General features: G+C 43.9%; 3 protein-coding genes and 1 long non-coding RNA gene across 4 annotated transcripts; 2 read left to right on the plus strand and 2 right to left on the minus strand.

The window, feature by feature from the left end:
* The first annotated feature begins 3,559 nt into the window (after positions 1-3,559).
* LOC117897906 (serine protease inhibitor 42Dd) lies at positions 3,560-4,957 on the plus strand. Its single transcript, XM_034806984.1, has 4 exons — positions 3,560-3,578; positions 3,649-4,556; positions 4,619-4,757; positions 4,812-4,957. The coding sequence occupies exons 1-4, from the start codon at positions 3,575-3,577 to the stop codon at positions 4,940-4,942; spliced, it is 1,182 nt and encodes a 393-aa protein (XP_034662875.1). The 5' UTR covers positions 3,560-3,574; the 3' UTR covers positions 4,943-4,957.
* A 595-nt stretch (positions 4,958-5,552) lies between these two features.
* LOC117897907 lies at positions 5,553-7,203 on the minus strand. The gene is made up of 4 exons (XR_004649117.1): positions 6,850-7,203; positions 6,370-6,382; positions 6,124-6,209; positions 5,553-5,974 (listed from the first exon to the last, which is right to left on the minus strand). It is a non-coding gene; the product is annotated as an uncharacterized LOC117897907 (long non-coding RNA).
* Positions 7,204-7,809: 606 nt separating this feature from the next.
* On the minus strand, positions 7,810-21,213 carry LOC117897904 (transcription factor Sox-9-B). The gene is made up of 3 exons (XM_034806983.1): positions 20,786-21,213; positions 10,345-10,491; positions 7,810-9,569 (listed from the first exon to the last, which is right to left on the minus strand). Exons 1-3 carry the CDS (start codon positions 20,983-20,985, stop codon positions 8,198-8,200), a joined length of 1,719 nt encoding a protein of 572 aa, XP_034662874.1. The 5' UTR covers positions 20,986-21,213; the 3' UTR covers positions 7,810-8,197.
* On the plus strand, positions 11,712-13,343 carry LOC117898533. The gene is made up of 4 exons (XM_034808003.1): positions 11,712-11,759; positions 12,737-12,892; positions 12,975-13,121; positions 13,188-13,343. Exons 1-4 carry the CDS (start codon positions 11,712-11,714, stop codon positions 13,341-13,343), a joined length of 507 nt encoding a protein of 168 aa, XP_034663894.1.
* Positions 21,214-23,953: the final 2,740 nt, after the last annotated feature.

The following is a 23,953-nucleotide window of genomic DNA, read 5'->3' on the forward strand; positions in this document are numbered from 1 at the left end:
TCTTCCATTTACATAGATTAAGTGAAAGAGAATTGTATATTTTTGGGATTTTTGATGATGACTTTTGCCGGAAGGGGAAATTACCATCGGAAAATGGATGCGGGAAAAGTGGGAGGGTGGACAGTCGGGACAGCAAACACGAATTTTCCCTTACAGATAAGTAAATTCATTTCTTATGCTCGACCAGAGCGGTAAATGAAGTGAAGTCGAGACGTGGCCTTGGGATATTCATAGCAGGCACGTAAAATGGATTAGGAAAAACGTTTCCCAGGCGCCAGGCGTAAATCCTGGACTGGCATTCATTTCCCCATTTCCCGACTGCAGCCTGATTGATGCTCCTGTGAAATCAAAAGACGGGGCGGGGCGGGTTTGGTATGCAAACAAAACAACGTAATGTTTGAGGGATGCTTGGTCAGGATATATCCATATGGTCAGCAAACCCTGTGTATGTTGTATGCTTCTTGTGTTTGTGCTCATTTGACATTTTGATGGATGCAAAGGCATAAAAGACTGTCCTCTGGCTGACCAACAGAGCCCTGCACTTCACTCCATACGGCGCCACTCCACTCCTGTCTTGTATAAGCATTAAATTTTGATTTGATTTTATTACGGCACTCGTAAACATTTTATGTATACATCATACGCACTGTTGGCCAGCCAGCCATTTACATAAAAGCCAACAGATATACGCATAGACAAAAACGACAGAGCAGCGAAATGTTTATGTGGCTACATATTAAAAGTCGCTTCCAGGGTCCAGTCGAGAGCTCGAATTTACATAAAGCATTAAATCTACTTTAGCAGATGTTTCCCCTGATCCTAGGTAAGGGAAATGGACAACGACATGATCCAGAACTTGGACATGGCACAAATTAAATTGAATTGATTAGAGAGTCTGAGAAGTATTAAAATGTCATTCTGGTCAAATCTCCTGAAAGTGCATTAAGGCCTGACAAAAGAAACGGAAGCGCTATCTGCCTGCCCGCCTGCATTATTACTCCAAAATGCATAGAAAAGGTGGCAAACGCGAAGGTGAAGGCGTCACTGGTTGGCAGCCACAGTTTTTTTTTTTTTGCATGCCAATCAAGGCAATTTGTTACGTGGCAAATTGAGTTTGAGCTGAAAAGCAGTCTAAGCTCTTTTCGTGCCTTGCAAGGACGAGTAGCAAGGCAGCCATTAGCTAATTAGGACGCTCCAAGCAGCTTTCACACGCCGCCCCCAAACCACACCCCACACACACACATTGCAAGAAACCGCAGACAAAAGACTTTCGAGGCGCCACAAGCGACAACAAGAAAGAGAATTGTGGCAGGCACCAAATTTCACACATTAAAAAAAAACTTTGTAAAGCAAAAAAAATACAAATTTGTTAGGGAAACTATAAAGGATAGACGAACGAAAACTTTCTCACTCATTAAATGTTGAAAATTCCCAGAAATTGGAGCAGAAGAGAGAAGAACCTATAGACTTTTATTAAGTAGACAACTCTCTAATTACCAACTCAGTCACATAGCTAAGGTAGACTTTCCACGAAGCTCAGTCAACCGCTGCCTATGCAATTACAAAGGCTCTTGTCTAAAATCAAAGGCAAACCACAAAGATTTCCACAAATCGCGGCTATTTTTAGTCTCTAATTTATGTTGCCATTGCAACGCCCCAACGCCTCGTAAAGTTAATTAAAAACTGCTGACTGTCAGCAACGTTTTGTCGAGCATATTGGGTTTACTCGTACAATACTTATGTATGTGATATGTGATAATTGTTGCCACGAGTCAGGAAGAACGGCACAATGGGTTAATTAAAACTTGCCAAGTCATTGTTCCATACCGAAAGAAAAGAGTGAAGTGGAGTGGAGTGAAGGGTAAAAAGGTAATTTCAATTTCCTTCCACACATGTGTAGGCCTCAGGGGGTTAATTGTGTCATTGCTAATCAGCCATGTGAGTGAGTGAGGGAGATCCTTAGTTATATGTAGCATATATGTATGCATCAGAGAGACAAAGACCCCCCTTTCCATCCACCTTTCTCTTTTCATCCATTAATGTAAAATGCAGACGTGTTCATAAAAAGTTTCCTCAGTGTGCGTTCCCACATACAAGTCCACCTAGGTATGGGTGTGTGGTGTGTATATCCTCGTGTGTATCTAACTGTAGTGTCTGAAAATTGAAAACAAGCTGGCAGATTCCCATGCCCGTAGAATCGTAGACTTCGTATCGCGGCAATGATGCTGACAAAGTAGCAACTGCAAGTGGCTCAAGAGCCCAGCCCGATTTCTCCCCTCTCAGTACATAGTTTAGTATCTACACTCCAAAGCTCCAGAATCCAGGCTCAGAGGAGCCTCTCTTAATGGCAAAGCTGTGTACATGAAAGTTGTCCTTCAGCTTCGTTGATAGTTGCGCTTTGGATGGAATTGGGTCTTCAGCAAAGCAAATATTAACTGTGAGCACAGCTCAACGGAGATAGAATATTGACAAATATTTGATTTACTTAAGGGAGCACCGAAGGGAGAACACCTGCCTGACTACCTCTATGGGAGGGGAGGGGCCTTTTAGATGGATAAACTCCACACATTCTAAATGCTGGAAATGCAACGCTCTTTATTTTGGGGATGCTCTTACTACGAGTATGTAAAGAAAAGAAAACATTAGTTTAGTTTAAGAACTCTCTCGCCATGCGAATTTTCAATTCAATTTATTCGAACATTTATGTATAGGTAATTTTCCACCACTTTCAGGCTCCCTGCCAACACTTGTCACGTCTCTGTGCAGCCGCAGAGAGAGCATATTTTGTCATGTCAGATGACATTTATCACAGCGGCAGCAGCATCAACAATATCCGGAGCATCCACACCAGCTGCTCCAGGAGTATCAACAGGAAGAGGAGGAAGAGGTGTAGCAGCAAAAGTAAAAAAGTATGGACAAATATCAACTTGATGCAGTGGCAAGCGTTTTTCGTCTACTGGCAATATGATAAGAAGCATTTGCCTGACGCTGATTGATGACAGATTTGCGCGGGCGTCAGTCCAAAAGTGAATTTTGCCTCACTCCAGCTTCCTGTGTGGGTGGAGAACCCCTCACTTTAACATCAAACAATCGCTTTCCCACTCTGAAAAACTCTTTGATTGATTTGCAACCTGTTGTACTCATTAAATAAGTGAGCTAACAAATTGTGTGCCCCGTTTTTCAGGCTTCTGCTTGCTTAAACAATAACTAAATATCATCCGGAGTCAAGGCCAAGGCAGCTGAATTTGCTGATTAGATTTGGTTGAATAATGGTCTGCGGGCCGGACCATGTGAGGTGAGAAAACTGTATGCAGGGATGCGAAGGTTTTGTTTATAGTTTACACTTCCGAATAAGATGGAAAAAAGACAGGCTAAGTGCGGAATCTTTCTCTGCATTGGAAATTCCCGTCAAAAGTGTACACATTATTGTACAGTTTCAGATTCAGAGAGGTATCTACAAGCCCGATGCACTCTTGAAACTCCTCTCGTCACAGATTGCGATTAAATTATAATTCTACGGGTATAAAAGGAGAATACGTTGCACGGCTTAGACCATTCATTCAGCTCCATCGCGATGGGTAGGAGACACACCAGCAAAGCTCTCTTGCAATGCCACTAACTATTCCTCTGTTCTGCCTCTTTCCCTAGCATCCATGACTGCGCTCTTCCTTTTGCTCCTCTTGGGGTCTATCCTCTCGATGGTCCAGTCGGATGGATCCGCAGGCGACACCAAGTTTGCCTTGAAACTGTTCGGAGCGCTGGCCAAAAATAATTCTCTTAAGAATATCGTTTTCTCACCGTCGTCAATCAGGACATCGCTTGTTTTGGCCTACCTGGGCTCCGAAGGCACCACTGAGAATGAGCTCAAGCAGACCCTCTCATTGGAAGGAGCCGATAAGAACGAGGTGGCAAAAGGATTCGCTCAACTTTTGGCCAAGGGACAAAATCCGCAAGGCGCTCAGTTCAGCTATGCCAACCGGATCTACGTGGCCAAGAGGTTCGGGCTTGTTCAATCCTATCAAGAACTGGTCGGTAAATACTTTAACGCACCTGCCGAGAAAGTGAACTTCGAAGAGAGTGCGAAAGTGGCACAGGAAATCAATTCATGGGTGGAAGAGAAGACCCATCATCAAATCAAAGATCTTATCAGCTCCAGCACCCTCGACTCATACACTGTAGCCCTTCTGATCAATGCGATTTACTTCAAAGCCAACTGGGTAAATCCTTTCTCCCTATTTACGACGATCTTGCATCCTTTTGTGTCCAGCGAGAAGAAAACGGTGAGGGTGAGCACCATGTTTCAGACGGAGTTTTTTAAGTACGCCGAATTGCCGTCTCTGAAGGCCAAGGCACTGGAAATGCCTTACAAAGGCACTGACATTGTGTTCCTAATAATTCTGCCTCTGGAGGAGCAGGGACTGGCTGAACTGGAGGAGAAGCTTAGTGGAGTGGAGCTAAACGAGATATGTTCCCAATTGAAAACAGAGCACGTGCGGCTGCAGCTGCCCAAATTTAAGATGGAGTTTGATGTCTCCCTTAATCCTGTGCTGGAGCAGGTGACTATGCCATGGAGGGGAAGCTGCACGGCTGTGCATTAACCTATTGATATTTCTTTCAGCTGGGGCTAAAGCAGATGTTCAGTGAAAATGCCAATTTTAAAAGCCTTGTCCAGCAAACGAACATGCATATCTCTGAAGTTAAGCACAAGGCCTTTATTGATTTGAACGAAGCAGGAACCACTGCCGCTGCCGCCACCTGTGAGTCGAATTCTGCAACGATTTGATAACTTTACTAACTTATTTTCATGACAGATGTGAAAGGGGCGTTTCTTTCAGCCAATCGCAGGAAGACATACCCCTTCATCGTCGATCATCCATTTTTGTTCGCCATCAAGGACGACCAGAACACCTTCTTTCTGGGTCATTATACCCAGCCAAAATAAAGAGCTATAAACAGATGTGTATGCCTGTAGTGTGAGTGCTGGCGTAAGCAGTCAATAAAACTTATCTTCGACTTGATGATTTGTTTCAGTTGCATAAGGCCGGGCCATAGAAATCGACAATGAACGCTTTAATTGATGCACAAACTCAACTATTGTTGCATACTTTCGGCCTTGGGCATTTAAGCAGTGCTATCAAGCAGTGCTAGCTGGCCTTCAACTGCTTTATGCGGCTCTACCTTCCTTCTGATTTATATTTTTGTCCTACTAATTTTAGTTTGATTGCACTCAGGAGCACCAAATTTACATACTCGGGACTGTGACGTTTCCGATCAACTTCCCTATCCCGTGCAACCTCTCAGAAAGTCAACATTTCTATGACTTCATAGCTGAAACATGCCCATCACCATTTCAAATGTCTCCCCCGGCGTGAGGGACTCTGCAAAGGTATTAAAAAGCGAAGCAAAATTTAAATTTACTTTCAAGAGCACAGAGGGAAAGAAAGAGCCACCGCCAGACTCTGAGACTGTGGCTTTCGCATCACATTTAACTTTTCTCGCCTTATATTTTATTCAAATGGTTCCACATTATTATTTTCTTTTCTTTTTCTCTCTTTTTGTTTTGTGCTTGTGCTGGAGATGCTTGAGTGCCTGACATTTTCACATTTTGCTGCCGTTAAAACCAAATTGAAAGAAAGAGAAAACACGAAGCAGGAATGCTGCCATTATTCTTGGGCCTCTGCTCCATCTATTGGAATGAGGCTGCCTCTACTCCACCTCCACCTTCTCCAACGAGCTACGCTTCTTCAATTCAGTGGATTACTCTCCTTGTATTTGCGGGTCAAAAGTTTTCAACGACCATTAGGCAGATCTAGTGTGGACACCATTTCAGTTCGGACAAGCATTCAGGTGCTAAGCCTCTGGTCTAATGAGAGTTCCCCTCTGCAAAAACGGATCAGCAGAGGAACAAGCTCAACTTCTAAGTGAATTTAAAGTGAGACCGCATCGCCAAAGTTTTTACCCTGCCCCTCGTCTCCTTGGGCCATTAATTGAGTTACACGGAGAGCACCAAGCAACAAAATTTCATGACGCATACGACTCGTTGCATGACCAGCCATATGAAAGGAGGAAAGGCAAAGTTTGTTGCAAACGTCATTAGTTTTAATAACATTTAAACAAACCAACAAAAGGCCCACAGAGCCGCAAAGCCACACAAAGAGGCTGCTGCGTTGTCCTTGGCAGCCATAACATTTGTTTAGGCCTGTCCGCCTCTGAAATTAATGAGGAATGACATTCGCATTTAGTGCTTCAATGCACTCCACTCTACCTCCGATTTGCCACGTGCCCAGGAACTGCTCGTTAATCCCATGAGGGTTGCCCCTTCACCGACTGCCACGTGCCAGCCAAGGTTGAGCTAATTCAATTATTCACCTAATATCCAGGCCTTTTTTTACATAATTATCGAGAGAGCGCAAACGAAATTAAAACGAAAATTTAATTTATAACGAAATTATTAGTAAAATGTAGTGCAAAGAAATGGGAAAATATTCTGATAGTATTCATGGCGAATGAAGGCTTAATTTCTTTCACTATTCATGGCCTGCAAAATTGAATATATTATTTATTATAAATCGATTTAAATTGATTGCTCGTCGTGCCCGTTTCAGCCTCGGACTGTTTCCCGATTATTAATAAAACTTTTCTACCCAAATTAAATCGGACTGTCATAATCAATTCAAGCAAATCATCTGACTCAATCCTGGGACTGGCAATCGGCAAAAGTAATTTGCATAATTAGTGAGAAAGCGACTCTCGAGCAAAGAAACGACAAAAAAAACGGTAAATAAATATTGTGCATAAAATATGGAAAAAAATACCCAAGAGTCCAGTAAATGTGTTAATTTGACTTACCAAAACTTTGCTCTGTGTGCAATTTTTCTGTTGGCCAACTTTCTAAATTAATGCGTGCACACATAAACAAATTTCTGTTTGTACTTCGCCATTTTGTGCTGACGGCCATTTTGGCAACGCTTTTGGTTTTCTGGTTTTCTAATGTTCGTTTTCATCGTTCGCATCGTTTTTCAGATTTTTCTGTATTTTTTGTGCGCTTGCTGTGCTTTTGTTTTCCTTTCCTGTTTGCGCTTCAATTAACAACAACTTGTTACAGGCGCAAATTGAACTTAAGCTCTCACAAATTTAAATAAATAAAATAAATGCCGTGCTAAATAACAAAATTTAAGCCCACAAAAAAAAAGCGAACAAAATACTCGTATCTAACGACAGTCGGCGGATGAGTATGTTTTCCATTTTGTCTTGGTTTGTGGTTTTGCAAATACTCGTATTGGTAGGCGGGTGTTAATTTCGGTGGAATTTATTTTTCAATTTTACAGCAGTTACAGGTGTCGCTCACACGGCCATCGGAAGATGGAGATACACAAATGGGGATTGGAGATTTCCATAGAGATACACGTACAACAGAGTGTGGGAAACTGCCACAGGCCACGCCCCGGCTGTGGGAGGGGTCTCCTTGCCCACGGAAATATAACATTTATATTGGAAGTTTGTTTTCCAGAAAAATCCTGGCAATTGATGTAGATTTCAATACCTGACTAACTGAAATTGATACTCTCTTGATGTGCTCAGATTTGTCAGTGGTTCCTCTGTCGAAAATACTTTAAAAAAAGTTGAACTTACTCTTGTATTTTTCGTTTCAAATGTTGTTAAATTAAAAGGGCATGGCTTACACATAATCAATTATATTTTAATACAACTATTTCATATTTAATTGCTCACATTTTTCATACATTTTCGTATACACTAAGTACTATGCATATACATATGTATTTTATTTAAATTTTTAGAGTTTGCTAAAACTATATTTATTTATTGTATTTCTGTCATTTAACTATGAATTCAAGCATCACTTTCGAGGTACATTTTACGAGCAATCGAAGTAATTTCCATATGGAATTGTCTCGCATTTGTTTTCGCATTTCTTTTGTGAAAATAAATTCCCATCAGAATAGCATATTGATGAGGGGAACGGAATGCAGCCATAAAGGAAAATCGCAGCGATTAGCTTAAATTGCACAAAATCTTCCAAAAAGACCCTCGAGCTCAACACTCACACAGACAGACACAAACAGACACACACAGAAACACATTGCACAGACAATAAACCAATAAACGAAAGACATTCGAGTGACCCATAAAGAGGGGAAGCTCCAGCGCAGGACAACAAATGTGCAAATGAAGTATCTTAGGGATTGACATAAGTGTAAGTGCCCCAAAGATGATGCTGCGATGGATTCTGGTGCTGGTGTTGGTGCTGATGCTGCTGCTGCTGCTGCTCCTGCTGCTGTTGATTTAGCTGGGGATGCGAATGGGATTGCAATTCCTGCTGCGTTTCAGGCGCACTGAGAGCAGTGGGATGTGTGTGTGGATGCGGATTGGTGAGTGGAGTGGCCCCAGAAACATATGTTGCATGGTGGGGGCCAAAGTTCGTGCTCTGACTGTGGGCGGGGGGGTAGCCCAACTGTTCATAGTAGGCCGCACACTCGACGACCGCCTGGGAGCTGGCACTGGCACTGGAGCAGGCCGAGGAGAGCGAGGCGGAGGAGTTCAAAGGCGGCGAGTGATGGTGCGCCATGGGCAGCATTTGATCCATGAGATACTGGTCAATTTCCTTGGGATCGATGTCAGTGGCTGACTTGTAATTTAAGGCTCCACTGGCCTGTGACGCGCTGACGCTCGTTGTGGCCTGTGGATGCGAATGGGGCTGATGCTGATGCTGCTCTTGCTGCTGCTCTTGGAAATCGCCAACTGCAAGGCCCACTCCTCCTCCTCCTTCAGCGGCAGTGTAAGAGTAGCCGGCATAATTTACCCCTCGACCATGGCCCGTATAGCCTGCATAGCCGTTGATGTTCTCTAGAAAGTCCATCTCAGGGCCCCCCTGCGTCTGCTGCTGCTGCTGCTGCTGGCTGTAGTTGACGTCGCCCAGGGCTATGTACTCCCGGCCAGCATCCAACAGCACTCCGTAATCCGAATTTCCTCCATTACTGCTCGGCTCGCTGAGCTGCCGGAGCAGCAGGCTGGAGCTATTCAAGGAAACTCCTCCCACGGTGGGCTTCACGGAGGACCCACTGTACGGCGTGGCCGGTGGTGTCAGGGAGGAAAGGGAGCTGGCCGTGGAGCAGGGTGAATCCAGGCCTGGTTCGCTGTTCAGGTTGAGGCCCTGCTCCATGAGGCTGGCGGCGCAGGCACTGTTCAGGGACTTCATGAAGGCCTCATTGCTGAAAACATCCGAGGTGGAGGCGGAGGTTGAGGTAGAACTGGAGCTGGAGCCCGCCGTGGAGCACAGATTGGATCCGTTAACCTTCGGAGCACGCCTCTGGCCGTTGGTGGCGACCCCCGAATTGGAGCTCCTCTGCTGCCTGCCACCGACTGAAATCGTGGAAGGGTTGGCCGCGGTGGCTGCTGTGGGGGCTATGCCCTCTCCCTGGTGCTGAGGCATGACCCTTGCCTTCTTGCGGCGCGGCTGGTACTTGTAGTCGGGATGCTCCTGCTTGTGCGTCATGCGCAGCTTCTCGGCGAATTCCATAAACGGCTTCTTATCGCTATCCTTCAGATTTCTGCGAATCAGAAAGGGAAATAGTCTGTGTCAGCGGCAGTCAATTTTGAATTATTTATTGGTGGACAAATTGGTCCAGTCCCGCATTCCCAATTAGCCGATGCGGATGCTTATGCTTTGCCCCACCCTTATCGGCCAGCGGCAGATTCAACTTCTTATCGCCTGTGTCGCCCCGCGCACTGAACTGTGAGATTTTAATTTCGAACCGAACAATATTTTATTACAAACAATATGTGTGGAAGCGACGCCGCTGTGGCGCAGATTGGGTCAATCTCTTTGGCCTGGCAGTTCTGAATTAATGCAGCGATGAATGAAAGATGTGGAGAGCCACAGTAGAACTAGCTTTAAATTGCGATAAAGTTGGGCTACAGGAAACAGTGTGTTTGCGGTGAGGTAAGGTATCGCTTGAGCTTGTCTAATTTTAGTTTTTAGAGCATTCAGCAGGCTGCCAGCCATGGAGAACTGTCTGCTAATGCAATTCCCTGTCTCGGGAGCGCCCTTAACCAACCTTAAAGGAGATTTCCCTCAACTATTCTATGCCATCCTTTTATTTCCCCTACAAGTTGCATCTTTGGCCGCCACTCGGAGAGACGACAAGTGGAGCTTATAAAAGACACTTTCCAAGTGGTTCATGCCCCAACGTTTACGCTGTCAGAGACGTGCAGCAACCCCGTGGTGCACGCTCCCTCGTTCTATTTCTCTTGCTCTGCGTTCCAACTCGAGTGGTCGTGGCCGTGCTCCCACTACTATCCCCGCAAGGGGCTATATGTACTTACTTCCACAACTTGCCCAGCGATTTGCTCAGCTCGGAATTCTGCAGATGCGGATACTGCTTGGACATGACGCGACGAGCTGCCTGGGCCCAGACCATGAACGCGTTCATCGGACGCTTGATGTGCTCCTTCTTGCGATCCGTGGGCGCCCTGGAAGAGTTTGAAAAGAATCAGAAATCAGTGATGAGGTGGGGAAATTCAGGGGAAATTTCTAACGGCTACCCAAGTGCGCAGTGACTTGCTGGTCAGGAAAATAAGTTTTTCATTAATTGCAAAACGAACGTCCACGAAGGAACATTTCTCCAGGACAACAACGAATAATGTCAAACTGCAAATTGCAATTAAAACTTTTACTTGCCCATGGGCTAGGCAAAAAAAAAAGAGCGCATAGAATTCAGTGAAAAAGAGAGAGAGTAGAGAAATAGAAGTAGAAGTAGACGAAATAGAGTGAAACGTGAGGCAACAAGGCCACAGGGGCCGTAAAAGTTCAAAATTGCAGTCAAAATATAGTTTCGCTTTTGCGATTGAGGAATGTGCTGCGCAGCGGGAAGTGGCAGTGAAGTGAAAACAAAAGCAATCACGAAAATCCGGAAAAATCATCAAAAATCATTGTATTGAAGAGAAAGAGGGAGATAGAGAGAGTGAGAGAGTGAGAGAGAATACTTCAAACAAGTTGAAATTTTGGTTTGAAAATCGATTTTGGCATTCTATTTGCTTTAAATTTAATTTGAATTGTTTGAGTGTTTGCCGAAAGGCTTGACACTCCACCGAGGGGTAGACATACATATGTACATATAACAAGAGGGGAAAAGCAATAGTCGACTTTTAAATACTTATTAGTTGGATGTTTATCTGCTACAAATATGTAGGATATAGACAGGAAGAGCTATACTATTTTGCTGAATTTATTCTGTTCTCAATACTAACACAAATGAAATTTATTCTGCCTCCGTAAATGTAATAAAAATATAATAAATGAATATTCGTTTCATCTTCCTCCTGTTTTCAAGGCCTCATTCTAATTTCTTATTTCCTTTTGCCCAACAAAACGATCCGAGCTCATTCAAATAAAACTGACGAGGCGTATGATAAGTTCTTGGCCACAATGCCATACATAACAATACACACATCAATGTATTTCCATACTCGAAGCACATACTCCGCCTATCGTTCTCTCCATCACTCACACACAAGAGAACGAGTATGTATTCCCTCTCTCTCATTGTCTTTATCCTCAAGTATAGATTCATTTTTATTTAGCATGTTGTAGCACCAAAGACTACAACAATGAACGCACAGATTCAATCAAAGAGATAGGCGTGCCTGGCGGGGCGGGGTTTGGGCTGGATTGTCAGGCTGTACATAGTACAATGCCAGGGATGTTCCTCCTTTGGAGCCATGTACTGCCAGAGAGCCATGTATGTATGTACATATATTGAATTATTTATCCTAAGTCAACATGATCAGGGCAACAGATTTGTTAGGTAAATCTTTCAATTGAGTTGCCATTGTGCGTGTGTGTGTCTCTATGTGGGGGAGTGCTAATGCCCACTCTCTGTGGCAGTTTATTTGATATGCCTCACTGCACCCAATGCCAGGCCACAAAAAACTCAGTTCAGCACAAACAAAAATCAACAAAAAATAGAAGACAGACACCGTTTTCAATCAAAGCGAATCAATAAACAGGTGTTCCCAGGTGTTTTTTCCAAATCTCTGCACTCAAATCGAAGCAAATAAAACACAAAGTGTTGAACATAAATATAAATCCACACGCATGCAAAAAGATGTGTCTGAAATATGCTCCATTCACCATTTACTTGTGCAACATGCAGCATGATTTTTGTGTCCTTGAAAATCATTCACTGAGAGATTTCTGCAAAGTGTTTCGTCAGATATTCAAATGTAGGTCTGTGTGCAAAATATTTGTAAGAGACTCCTGAGGGGTTACGGTCTGTTAAACTCTCTTCAAAGAATCCTAAGCTCAAAAGCTGTTTAACTTTAAGAATATTTTCAACGAGCGATGATCATTGAGATGGAATTGATTGAAAGTTAATAGGAAAAGGTTGAAACTTATCTTCACACTGACTGGACGGCTGTTTGGAAATCACTTTTTAATATACAAACTCTAGCTACAAATGTATGTACTTCTGTCTGTTGTCTGGCTGCTATTTAAATGCTATCATTATTAAACAATTAATAATTAATTAATATACTATAAGTGAGGGTACGATTTAAAATAAAACTCAGTTCTATTTGGCCCACGAATGCCGTAAGTTGTGCTTTAGACTGAATATTCTAGTTCAGCTCGTTGTGTTGCTGTCTTTGGTCTTGGCAGTAAGTTGCAGACTACATCCTTAATACAGAGGAAACCCAGTGTAATGATATAATTTTCAAGATTACTTCCAAGTTCGAGTTCACAAACATAAAATGCAGCTCATTGGATGAGGATTACAGTGGAGTTGATTATTGCTATTTGAAGTCGGCGAATCGGAGCTACAAATATTTATCCATTAAATTTAACTTGCGCAAAAAAACTATTTCGAAAATCACGGTGAGTGTAGAAGCCATTCATATTTCTCTGCGTTTAACTCTGTCGTCTTTTGGCGATGTGGGTAAACTTTTCGTTGCTGAAGCGGTTTAATGGGTATAAGCCATTTCTGTACAACACGACCGTGGATGTCTGTCAATTCCTGAAAAATCCCAAATCGAAACCCATTTTTAACTACTTTTATGGTTTCTTCGTCACACAATCGAATCTGAACCACTCTTGCCCATTCGATGTAAGTAAAGGGACACGAATAAGTATGCTGGGTTCGGTTAATCTTTGTTTTTATTCGTGTATCTAGCACGATCTGTTGGTGGACAGGCTTACTGGCGACTTTGTAAATCACCAATTAACTAAAAAATTGGCCTTTCCGGGGGATGACTATCTGATGGAAACCAATTGGATGACTTATGGCGTTAGCCGAGCTCTGGTGCAAATCTATGGCACACTTTCGTGAATTGATCTGATTTTGTGAGAGTATTTTTAACATGAGCTCATACACTTTGAGGTACATATCCGATTGTAAGAATTAATGAACCAAAACTCTTTTTATAACATTTAACATATAACATTGATAAATGCTTTTATCTGAGTTTAAACTCTTTGACGATCAACGCAAAAATTTAAACACAATTTAAAAGAAAGAACAAAGGATGATTTAAGCAATGAATAAATCCTTTAGCTGTCGTTTCAGCGGTTCTTTAGCTCATTTCTAGGTGCAAAGCTCTTCTAGGAAACTCTGCATTTTTAAAGACCTGCTTTCCGCCTGCTCTTAATTATGGTCTTCATCTTAAGTCCAAGCTTATTAAGCGATTAAAAGTGCGCCCGGTTACCAGGCTTGGGGTGGATTGTCGGCCCGAGGCTCTGCTTATCTGCCGTTGGTATCGTCGGCGTCGTGATCCCATCTTCTCCTTCCCATCGCCATTGTATCTGTGTTTGTTTGTGGATGCAACTCTCACGCTTGACAGCACGCTAATCAGAATCAAGTGATGTTCGTTTAGCTGTACTGGGAGATGTGGCAGTGCCTCCTCCTCCTACCACAAAACTGCAGCCGCCTCATGAGGAATGGCAGCATCCCCCACAGGCACTTGGCAACTCAAGCACGTCTTCATTATTATACCCTCACAAAAAAGAGTCTTGCGGCTCTGATAAGTTATTTGCAACGCACAAATCACAGCTATAATAAACCAAAAGCCAATCGAGTGTATTCCACGCTTCGTCTTCGAAGAGCAGGCTCTTCCTTTCCCATTTTCTCCGCCTGTTGTTGCATTTTGAGATGCGCAAATCTCATTAAGTGATATCTTCAAGTGGCCATTGGCTTGCGAGCAAAATATGAGAAATGAGCAAAGACCGCTAAGAATTTTGTTTCGTTTTCGCTTGCATTACGAATATTTTTTTTCTTTTTTTTGCATATGCCAGAGATACGAGTACTTTGTTGGCTTTTGTGGCGCATCTCTTTATCAGCCGTGCCATGGACCATTAGTGGGTTTTGTTATTAAAGTTTCGAATAAGTAAAGGCTGGGGGGAATACCCGCAGTAGTGTCCAAATATTTACAGCTTTAACAGAGCTCCACGAAAATTTCCATGCCCATTTTCATTTAATTTTCGTTTCCAATTTGTAAGCGCATGTCAATGTGAGGACAAATGCGCCTAATTAGCGTCAGAGGCGGGAGTGGTGAAGTGCTGTAGGTGGAGACGTCTCAGCGATTTTCACAAGTTCACAAATATGAAATGTATCTAACAGATACAGTGAGTGTAAACAAATTGCAGCCGCCAAGCAGCGGCAGCGGCAGCTTGTTTGCTTAGGCAACGGGCGGGCAGGCCCCACATTTTCCCACGCACTTCGTGTCGCGTTTCGTAGCGGCCGAACGTTTCTTCTTTTACGACACTTTTGTCAAACACAAATTTGAGGCACATTGAAATGCATCCAACGGATGCAGTTGCCCAGAGACAAACTGCCTGCTGGCTGTTTGCTTTGCGGTCTTGCTTCACAAAAAGTTAGTCCGAAAAGGTGGTCAAACATTGGGGGCAGAGCCAGAGAGTCAGAGAGTCAGAGTCCCCGAGATAAGGCGATAAGGGTGCTACCGTGAGAGTTGCATCCGAGTTTGTTCAGCTTTTGTGTTGCTGTTTGTCGAGTGGAAATGAGTCCGCATTGGCATTGACTTTGAAACAGTTCTGGGAAGCAGATAATCATCTGGGTTTTGGCTTGGGTTAGGTTAGGGATTCTGACCGGGGGGGCAGAAGAAAGAGAAAAACCCTTCAGAGCCTAGTTTTCTTTTAAGCTTTCGCTTTCTATTTAAGCCGACTCTTGGCCCACTTCATCCAGGGACCATTTTCTGTTATCATTTCATTTGGCGCTGCCTCCGCCTCCGCCTCTGCCGCCTCTGCCACTTCTCCTCTTTTTTTTCAATTTCCAAGTCAATTTATTTTTACAGCGACTGTGACGCACTTGAACGAAGTGCCAAGGAGAGCGGGAGCCGAAAAGGACACCCAATGACCGCCTGGGTACTGGTAGGAACACGATGGGAGGATCTGAATAGGCGTGAACGTTGCCACATGGCTGGCATGGCTTGCTTTGGGGCGTATGTACGTCGAGCAGGCAATGAAGAGCGACAGTTTAAGTGCCAGGCGGGTTCTCCACGGAAAGTACAGAATGCTGCATCGTTTCGCTGTTGTTTTTCCTGTTTTGTGGATGTGCGGGTGGATGAGTGCATGGGTGGAAGAACGCTTCATTGGGCCAACTATCCGCACAATCAATGCTATATGGGATGTCAGCCAGCTAGGCGAGTTTGTCCCTGACATTTGATGATTCCCATGAAGTGGCTCTGAATCAAACACATCGCTAACAATCACACCATGCAACAAAGGATTCTGCAAAACAGTTTGAATATTTACTGAATGCTAAATGACTCTTTTTGCCCACATTTCCATGTATCCAATGAGTTATTTCATGCTAAAAGTAACAATCAAATTTCTATCTCAAATCGTTTGCACACCTTCAACTGCCGAACACACAAATGCCATGTGCAAGCACATTTGAATGGTTCACCGAAATGCAAATGAAATTCATGGAATATTTCCTTGTAATCATCAAGCATCAACATTTCCTCAAATGTTATGCATTCCTATGAAGTCTAGTGTAACAGACAGCGCTGAGCGGTTTTCCGAGTCTCACAAAATGTGGGAAACTCGCCACACCTATTTGCCTCTGGTGATTTTCCGTGCAACCGACGAGTAGCACTGCTGAAAATGGATATCCGGTTAGGCGGCATCCGAGCCATCCATAATCTCGTGGGTGTTTCTGCCCACGAAACTCCAGCCAGGCCACAGGATTCCCAGCACCATCGATAGGGGCAGAGAGAGAGAGAGAAGACATCAATCCTGAACTGTTGAACCCTTTTCCAAATGGCATATCGAACGGATTTGTTGGTAGATGTACTTGTGCTAAAAGCTTATGACCGGATCAGACATGCGTTCAATTTTATGCGAAAATGTTGTTTAATATTTTGCAAAACACTCACAAAAAGCAGACGAGGGCAGAGCACAGAGCAAAGAGTTGTGAAGAAGTGTGGATACCCTTAAAGGGATATGGGAAAATATTTATTAGAGAAATTAAATCAATTCGTAGCGCAGGGACTTTCGTTGTTTGGTAGCTAAAGCATCAAGTTATATCAAATTACTTTTAATAGTTACAATCAGCAACAATTGTGTAATTCCCAGAACCTCTTGGGTTGTGCTTCCCTTTCCTGAATGCTGAAAGCGTGTAAAAAAATGATAAACACACTCTGAAGCTCATCAATTTGATGTTCCACTTCATTTTCGGCACCTAAGCTGCCAGCTTTCGCGTTTTGGTCCCCAAACAGTTTCAGGATTTATATGAGAAATCCCCTGCAGACTTATGCGACGAGTCCTTCAATCCCAACTGGCTTTTATTCACATGGCACATCGTGAAAGGTTCGCGGTGACTCATTCGGTTGGCGGGGTAACTTTTCGTTCACCTGGTCATAAAATCTTCTCCCCTCCACTCACTAGGGGGACACGCTACAAAATGACAAAAAAACACCTCAGGGGGAAATGCTTCACCAAGTTGAATGGGATTCGAAAGGGAGAAGGTCCTGCAGATTCCTGCAGCGAACAAAATGGCAGCCCCAAAGTATGCTAAACGAGGAGTCGTCGTCGTCTGGAGGCTGAAAACTTTTTTGGCTGGCATTTGTGGTTATGGCCACCGCAGCAACATCGACACGGACCCACCGTGCCACAGCTACAGCAGCTACAACAACCACAGCAACAGCAACAGCACCACCAGCGGCAACAACAGCAACAAAATCAATATTTGTCTTGTAAGCCGCACGTGTATCTCAGTTCGTTGCTGCCACTGCAGCACAAACTTTTGCCGCTCGGTCACCAGGAGGTAGCATATGTATCCATGGGTTGGGTATGTTAAGGAGGTCTTTGGGAAGGGATAAACATAGGAAAGGGATAGGAGAAGGACAGTAGGAGGTAGAGCAGCAACAGCCAGGAACAAATCTGTCGTTCATGTCAGCCTCTCACAGTGGTTCAAAATCGATTTGAAACGGAATTAATGTCCAAGGATCGGAGTGCCATCTCTCAGTTGTATGTTCGATGTTCCACTGTACCCCAACTTCCTTTGGTTCTCCCACTATTAACCGCACTGATGGGGGTCACGTGGTTAGACCCTCTACTCTACGCTCTGCTCTACTAGAGCTCCCTACCGCCCCCACATGGGGTACATGGGGGTGTTGGTTTAGGCTGGCCGAGATGACTTGTTGGGGCGCATGTAAATTGACTCGTCGCCACATAACCGAGAAAGAACACCACCCTGGAAATAACTATGTAGGGCTTCTCGGTGATATCAGAGATGGGGATGGGGCCAGGGCCGGGGCTGGGCACCCCACCTGGTCGTGGGGCGTGATAACACCTCGGGCCGGACACCCAGATAAGCAATAAAATATTTATAACGTCGCCAAAGTCCTACACGGAGACGCGGCTCCTCCTGCGCCATATCTTATCGTCGAGCAAATAGAGTACGGCGCATAAGACTCCAAAGCTGTTGGCAGGAAGGGGCTGGCTGCTCCGACATGGCTGCAACATGCGGCAACCCTCGGGAAAGTATGGGGTGACAAATGTATTATTTAATAACAAACCCTCCTATAACTACATATCTCTGTAAGTACGCGTATCTATAGGTATGTGCGAGACCGCTCAAGTGGCTGCTTGGCATTTTTGTATTCCTATTTTTATTGGGATTCGTTCCCGAAAGTGATTCACTCGAAATTCATTTAACTAAATCAAACAGAAATATAAATTCTGATACGACTCTTGCGGTTACGCCGCCCCACAGAGTGGGGTCCCATAAAAAATTAGCAAAAAGAAACCACATTTTCAGCCTTAGGCGACACTTGCTATGCGCTTCATTCGGGGAACTTGGTTGATGGATTGATGCAGACCACGAGACAGAGGGAGAGACAGAGGAATCTCTTCTAATTTTAAGTGGAATGTTGGTGTACAACACCCACATATAATTGATGAGATCTAAGATGGAAAAGCGGAATGATAAAGAGCCAAAATGTGCTAAGAAAATGGTTGACTAAAATCCATCAAAAATACATTTGAATTCTTCTACAAATTCTACAACGTGTTCTATAATCTTTGCTTTATTCTGAGCGACTACTTTATGGCGCCAGCTTCAAGATTTATAAAATTTGGCTTTTATTATGCAAATGTTTCTGCAACTTTGAAGAGAGTTCCGAGAAAAATTGACACTTAAACGGGAAGCTCTTTTGATGAATATATTAATTTCTGAAATCACCAAACCCTCAAACACTCCCAACTTTACCACAGATCTTTAGTGTCCGCACTCCTATAAGGTGTAATCCTCCCCTTTTCTGTTTCAAAAGGAATTTTAAATCATTTTCAGCTTTTATCTGGGCCCTCGAAAAGGGTGTAGCAATTAAATTCCTTCCATTTGCAGCATTCTTTAGAAATTACAAGATTTAATCCACATCCAGGTGACAGGGGGAATTCGGTTGGGAATTCGGTAAAGATTGTGAGGAGGAGCAGGAGGGACATGACGATGTGCATTTAAGCGATTTTAAGTGGAAATAAACAAGGCTCATAAAGCGCAAAGTAAACAAGTTCTAGTGTGATTATGGGCTGGCAGAAGGGGGAAAAGGTGGTTGTCAGGGGTGGGAGTGGGGTGTGGTATGGCAGAACACAACTGTGAATAGATAGAGGCCAGGAAATGGCGCCCATATCCTTGTGCAAACACACACGTGCTCTTGACAGCGCTTTCTGCGCATTTTCCAATGAGGGGCCAGCTTCCACTTCTTCTGCCCCTCAGTGAAGAGTTGTAAGGGGAATACATGCTCGCCCCAAGGATGTTTGTCCCTGGCCATCAGAGTGCCGCCCCCCTATGGGGCGCTACGTCCCCGCTGCTTGATAAGAAACAGCAACACGAGAACAAAGAAGCGACGAGGCAACAACTGACAAACACAGACACGGAGAGAGACCTGGACGCAGGGAGTCGAAGAAGCAGATACCCTTGAAGGAAAACTTGTTGTTTTGAAGAGGTTTAATTGGATGATCTTTGAAGCTTAACGATTGCATAGAAGCTTAAGAAGAGTATCTTTGGAAGGATTGGGATCCTACAAGTGTATCCTAAGAAATAGTAAAACTAATGGGCAAACTGCTTTCTGCTCATCACAGTAATAGTCTCTGAAAGGGTATCAAAAAAGACCAGTAGGAGGAAGCTGCCAGTCACACAAATTTGCTAATTGCTGCACAAACACCAGAGGACGAAGACGTGGTTCTGTGGAGGAACTAACCAAGATCTGACTCCCCAAGGATCACAGAGATCAGGCCGCTGTTTTGCTTGTGGCTTTCTCACGACCCAAGTCTCCAGAGTCACCAGAGTCTAGTCATCTTTTGTCAAGTGTCAACGGCTGGCAGGCAGTCAGACTGCTCTGCTCCGTCTTCAGTTCCGTTCGGTTTGGTACAGTTGATTGGGTTTACGTTCTGTTTGTGGTTGGAGTATCGAAGAAGAGCCCCCATTCCCTTCCCATAACCAACCCCAGCGTCTCCATCTTGTTAGCAGTTAGCATCTTTACGCTAAAAACATATTTATTCGCTTTTTATGCCTGAATTGATTTGTCTCCGTCGTTTTCTTCAACATTTTCGAGCATCTTTCAACGCTGTCACACATTTATTGAAGCTTGTATTTCTGCATCGCATATCTGTATCTTGTCTCTTTTTCCTTTTCCTATTCCTATTACTTGTGCCTTTGGCCAATTTGTTGCTTCCCTCACGCCACACAACACATTCATCCATTTGTTGGTTTGTCTAATATGTGTGAGTGTGTAAATTCACTTTATTTACATATGCCGACAGATTCCCCAATCGTTTCGTTCGCCTATTCCCTACTGTTCCCAACTCTCTTTCTTTATTTTTTACCACCTCTCTTTCTTTGCGGTTCGCCAACGTTTGTTTATCCAGTTAAATAAAATACAACCCATACATATGCACACACGTATGTACATACGTGTTTGTCTCTAGAAATTGTGTTAATCAGCCACATCGTCGAAGGTGGGAGATTTACTCGGATGCCGAACGGTTAGTCATTCATGGCTTCTGCAAAAGCTTCTCGGAGAAGGTTCATTGAGGATTATTGAGACTGCGATGCATTCCAGCTGCATAATAATACACTTACAGATGGAATGGAGATGTCTCTGCCAAATTTCAAGACCATAATTTAGAGGCCGAAATATAACAATCATTAACTCTTCCTCAAGAACTTCTTTGCTGAATTTATGAACTCAATTTAACCCTTCTAGGGTCTATCAATGTCAGAATTTTCCCTTTTTTTTCACTTCAATCACTTACTTGGCTGAGGCTTGTACCAGATTCCAATCGTAGCCCTCGAGGACCTTCATGACAGCGCTGGTGATGCGCTCATCCTCCTTGCGGCCGCCCTGTCCGGCGGCACGCTTCTGCTCAGCCTTCAGCGCATAATTGGCCAGAACCAGGGTCTCCACGGGCTTGGCGCGATCCTTGGCGCCATTCGGGTCCGGACTTTCGCTCATCTTCGCACCGAAACAAAATACTTCAGATCTCAGATTCAACCACCGACGGCAAGTGGCGACATAAACTCATAAACACACTCCCAGATCTTTCGCTGTTTTTTTGCTCTTTCACCCACACAGATCTTGAGACTCTCGGTACAGATCGGAACGAGGCAATACAATACGAGACGGTACTGTGGTACGAGACACGACGAGGCACCGCGGCTGACGAGCAAACTGCGACTGATCTTTGGGGTCTGGAGCTCGGCCCGAGTGGCGGTGGTGGCGGCCCCCAAGACGAGCTCGGCAAATGCCGTCGGATCGCTCAGATAAGCTAAAGACGGTGGTTGGTTGGATCGTTAAATGGGTGGCGGGGAGGGAACAGCGAGGGACTGGACTGCCGCTGATGATACGCGGCGGGGGCGAACATAAAAATCGCGGTACGCGTGTAAACATTAACATGTTCATGTGAAATTAGGTGGCCCCGGAGCGGGATCGAAGATCGTGGGGATGGGTATGTGGATGGGGATGGAACTGGGACGTTCTGGGACTGGGGGGATCGGTTGACGACTGTCGCACAGCGAAGAGCCGAGACACATAAATCGAAATGGAAACAGAAACAGAAATTAGTAACACTTTACAGCCACATGTGGATTTATGACACCTCGACATCGGGTCGGGGGTGGACAGTCTGGGACCCACTCTCGGGATCGTTAGAGACCTGCCTGCCACTTGTTGCAGCTGTATTTGTCGGGGGTTGGGATTGGAACAAACTTGAATGGCCATAAGGGTTGAGGGCATTACGGTTGCTAATGAGGAGTCGATAAGATCATTAAGGATTTAAGGGTTAGCACAAGTGAATGGAATATCTTAATAATGGGTTGAAGATCGATGGGTTCCCAGGGGTTACTTTTGTGGGACATGCTTGTTAAATAAATTGATAAGACTTCATTGCAAGAATATGTACATATATCTAAATAATGGGAAGTGTTTGATAATGCAAAAGATCAATTCAGAGGAGACCGTAAAATGCTTATAGAGCGAGATTTGATACAAAAATGAAACCTGTAATCAGATGTCGCTTTATTTTTATTGTTGAAGGAGCTTAAACTTGACAACTGTTGGAAAGAAGTTAAGAAGTTTTGTAAAACAATATTTAATGGATGATCGGGTGAGGTGATCTGCCCAGATCCACTTTGCTCCGGTTTTCGTTCGAAATGTATTCAAGAAAGCAAGGCATATGGGAAAAACGTGCCTCACCCCTTCAAAGGAAAGACGACAGCCGAGAGCCGAGAGCCTATTCATTTCACGATCGTAAAACCTCGAATAAGTGTATTTTTGTTACGCTTTTGTTTACCAGCTAGTTTCAACTGGAAGTTATGGTAAGTATACAATCTGTATCTGCATCTATCGAATAACTTTTACCCGGCAGATATTTTAGTTGAGGGGCGATTTTTTACAACTTTATAATTTTTACAACTCAATTAACTTTTTTTCAAACGCCGCCGCCGATGGCTTCGATGCGAAGAGATCGAAACAAATCAAAGTAACAAAAAATTAAGCAATAAAACAGAAAAATGCATAAACGGAATCATAAATACCTAGACCATGTCAGATCTCTCCCTCTCTCCCCCCGCTCCCAGAGATTAACAGCCGAAATTATTACGAGCCAAAGTAATATGAGGAAAGGAAACCAAAACCAAAACTAACTTCAAACTGACGTCAAAGCAGCGCCCGTTTTTGAAAGTGTCATAAAAGACATCAAAACGAAAATTATATAGTACTCTATAAAAAAAAACAACGGCTTGAGCTAGAGGTGGACAATCGGCGTGATCTTAAAGCTACACATCATAGATCTTAGCATCTTAGATTATAAATAAATGGAGTTTACTAGTGGAGTGAAATCACGCACGAATTGGATGCCCCATCTCTACGTAGGACCTACGATTATGTCTCTGTCAGCGGCGACGTCGGCCTCTCAGTTCGGTGAACTGCAGCGCAACTGGAAAATTGATTCGCGTCTAGAAAAATTTAATGGTTCCAGCCTCTAACAATTCCCTCGTCCGTCCCCTCCACTCTTGTCAACCCCCCCTCTTTTCAGGCGGCACACTTCAAACGGCGAAAATCCACTTGTTGATAAACGAAAAATGCTCAGAGCGGGAGCAAAAAAGTGTGCAAAAAATATTTTGAATTAATTAAAAAATATTCAAAGCAAACATTTTTGAGTTTTTTTTTTTGTTGCCACTTTTTTAAGGGATTTCATAATCAAATTGGAGCAAATGCATTCCCTGGCCAGGGTGCTGGAAGGTGGAGTAGGGGCATCAGCAGCGGATGCTTGACAATTTGCGACATGGCATTAAATCGCATTATTTGATCTGAGCCGCCGCCGACGGGGGGCAGCGACAGCGACGCCAGCAGAGGAAAGCGCAGCAGCAGAGACAGCGCTAAACGAAACCAAATGGCGCATTCGTAGGCTGTTCCGTTAGATGAAGAACTTTGGAAGTGGAAGAGAGGAAGAACGCAAAGAAGAAGAGGAAGTATGTGGAAGACAGCCGTGCGACATGTGTTTGTGTTGCGGAAATATTTTATAAACAACAAAAGGAAACAACGAAGAGGAAAGAGAGGGAGGAAATGTGCAAAAGTAATATAAAAACACTGTGAGAAATGAGTGCCACATATTAAAGCTTCTTAGTCTTATATAGTGTATCACACTCTATATTAACTAATAAGCTCGGTTCTCTTCAAGTCACTTTTATTCTATGTCGATTACTTTTCCAAAAACCTAACTCCGATCCGTTACGTGTGTCCGCACATTCAAATCATTTAATACCTAAAATTCAGATAGAATATTTGTACTTATTTAAGTTTATATTTACAGATCGTTTTGTTCAGTTTTTCTCACTGTGTATTGCCACCCCTCTCTTTATGAGATCATTTACATACAAATGCCGCGCTGCCTCTCTCTCTTTCGCGCTGCTCTTCGCTTTGT

Source organism: Drosophila subobscura, chromosome O (assembly GCF_008121235.1).
Source record: "Drosophila subobscura isolate 14011-0131.10 chromosome O, UCBerk_Dsub_1.0, whole genome shotgun sequence".
In the NCBI taxonomy this organism is placed as follows: Eukaryota; Metazoa; Arthropoda; class Insecta; order Diptera; family Drosophilidae; genus Drosophila; species Drosophila subobscura.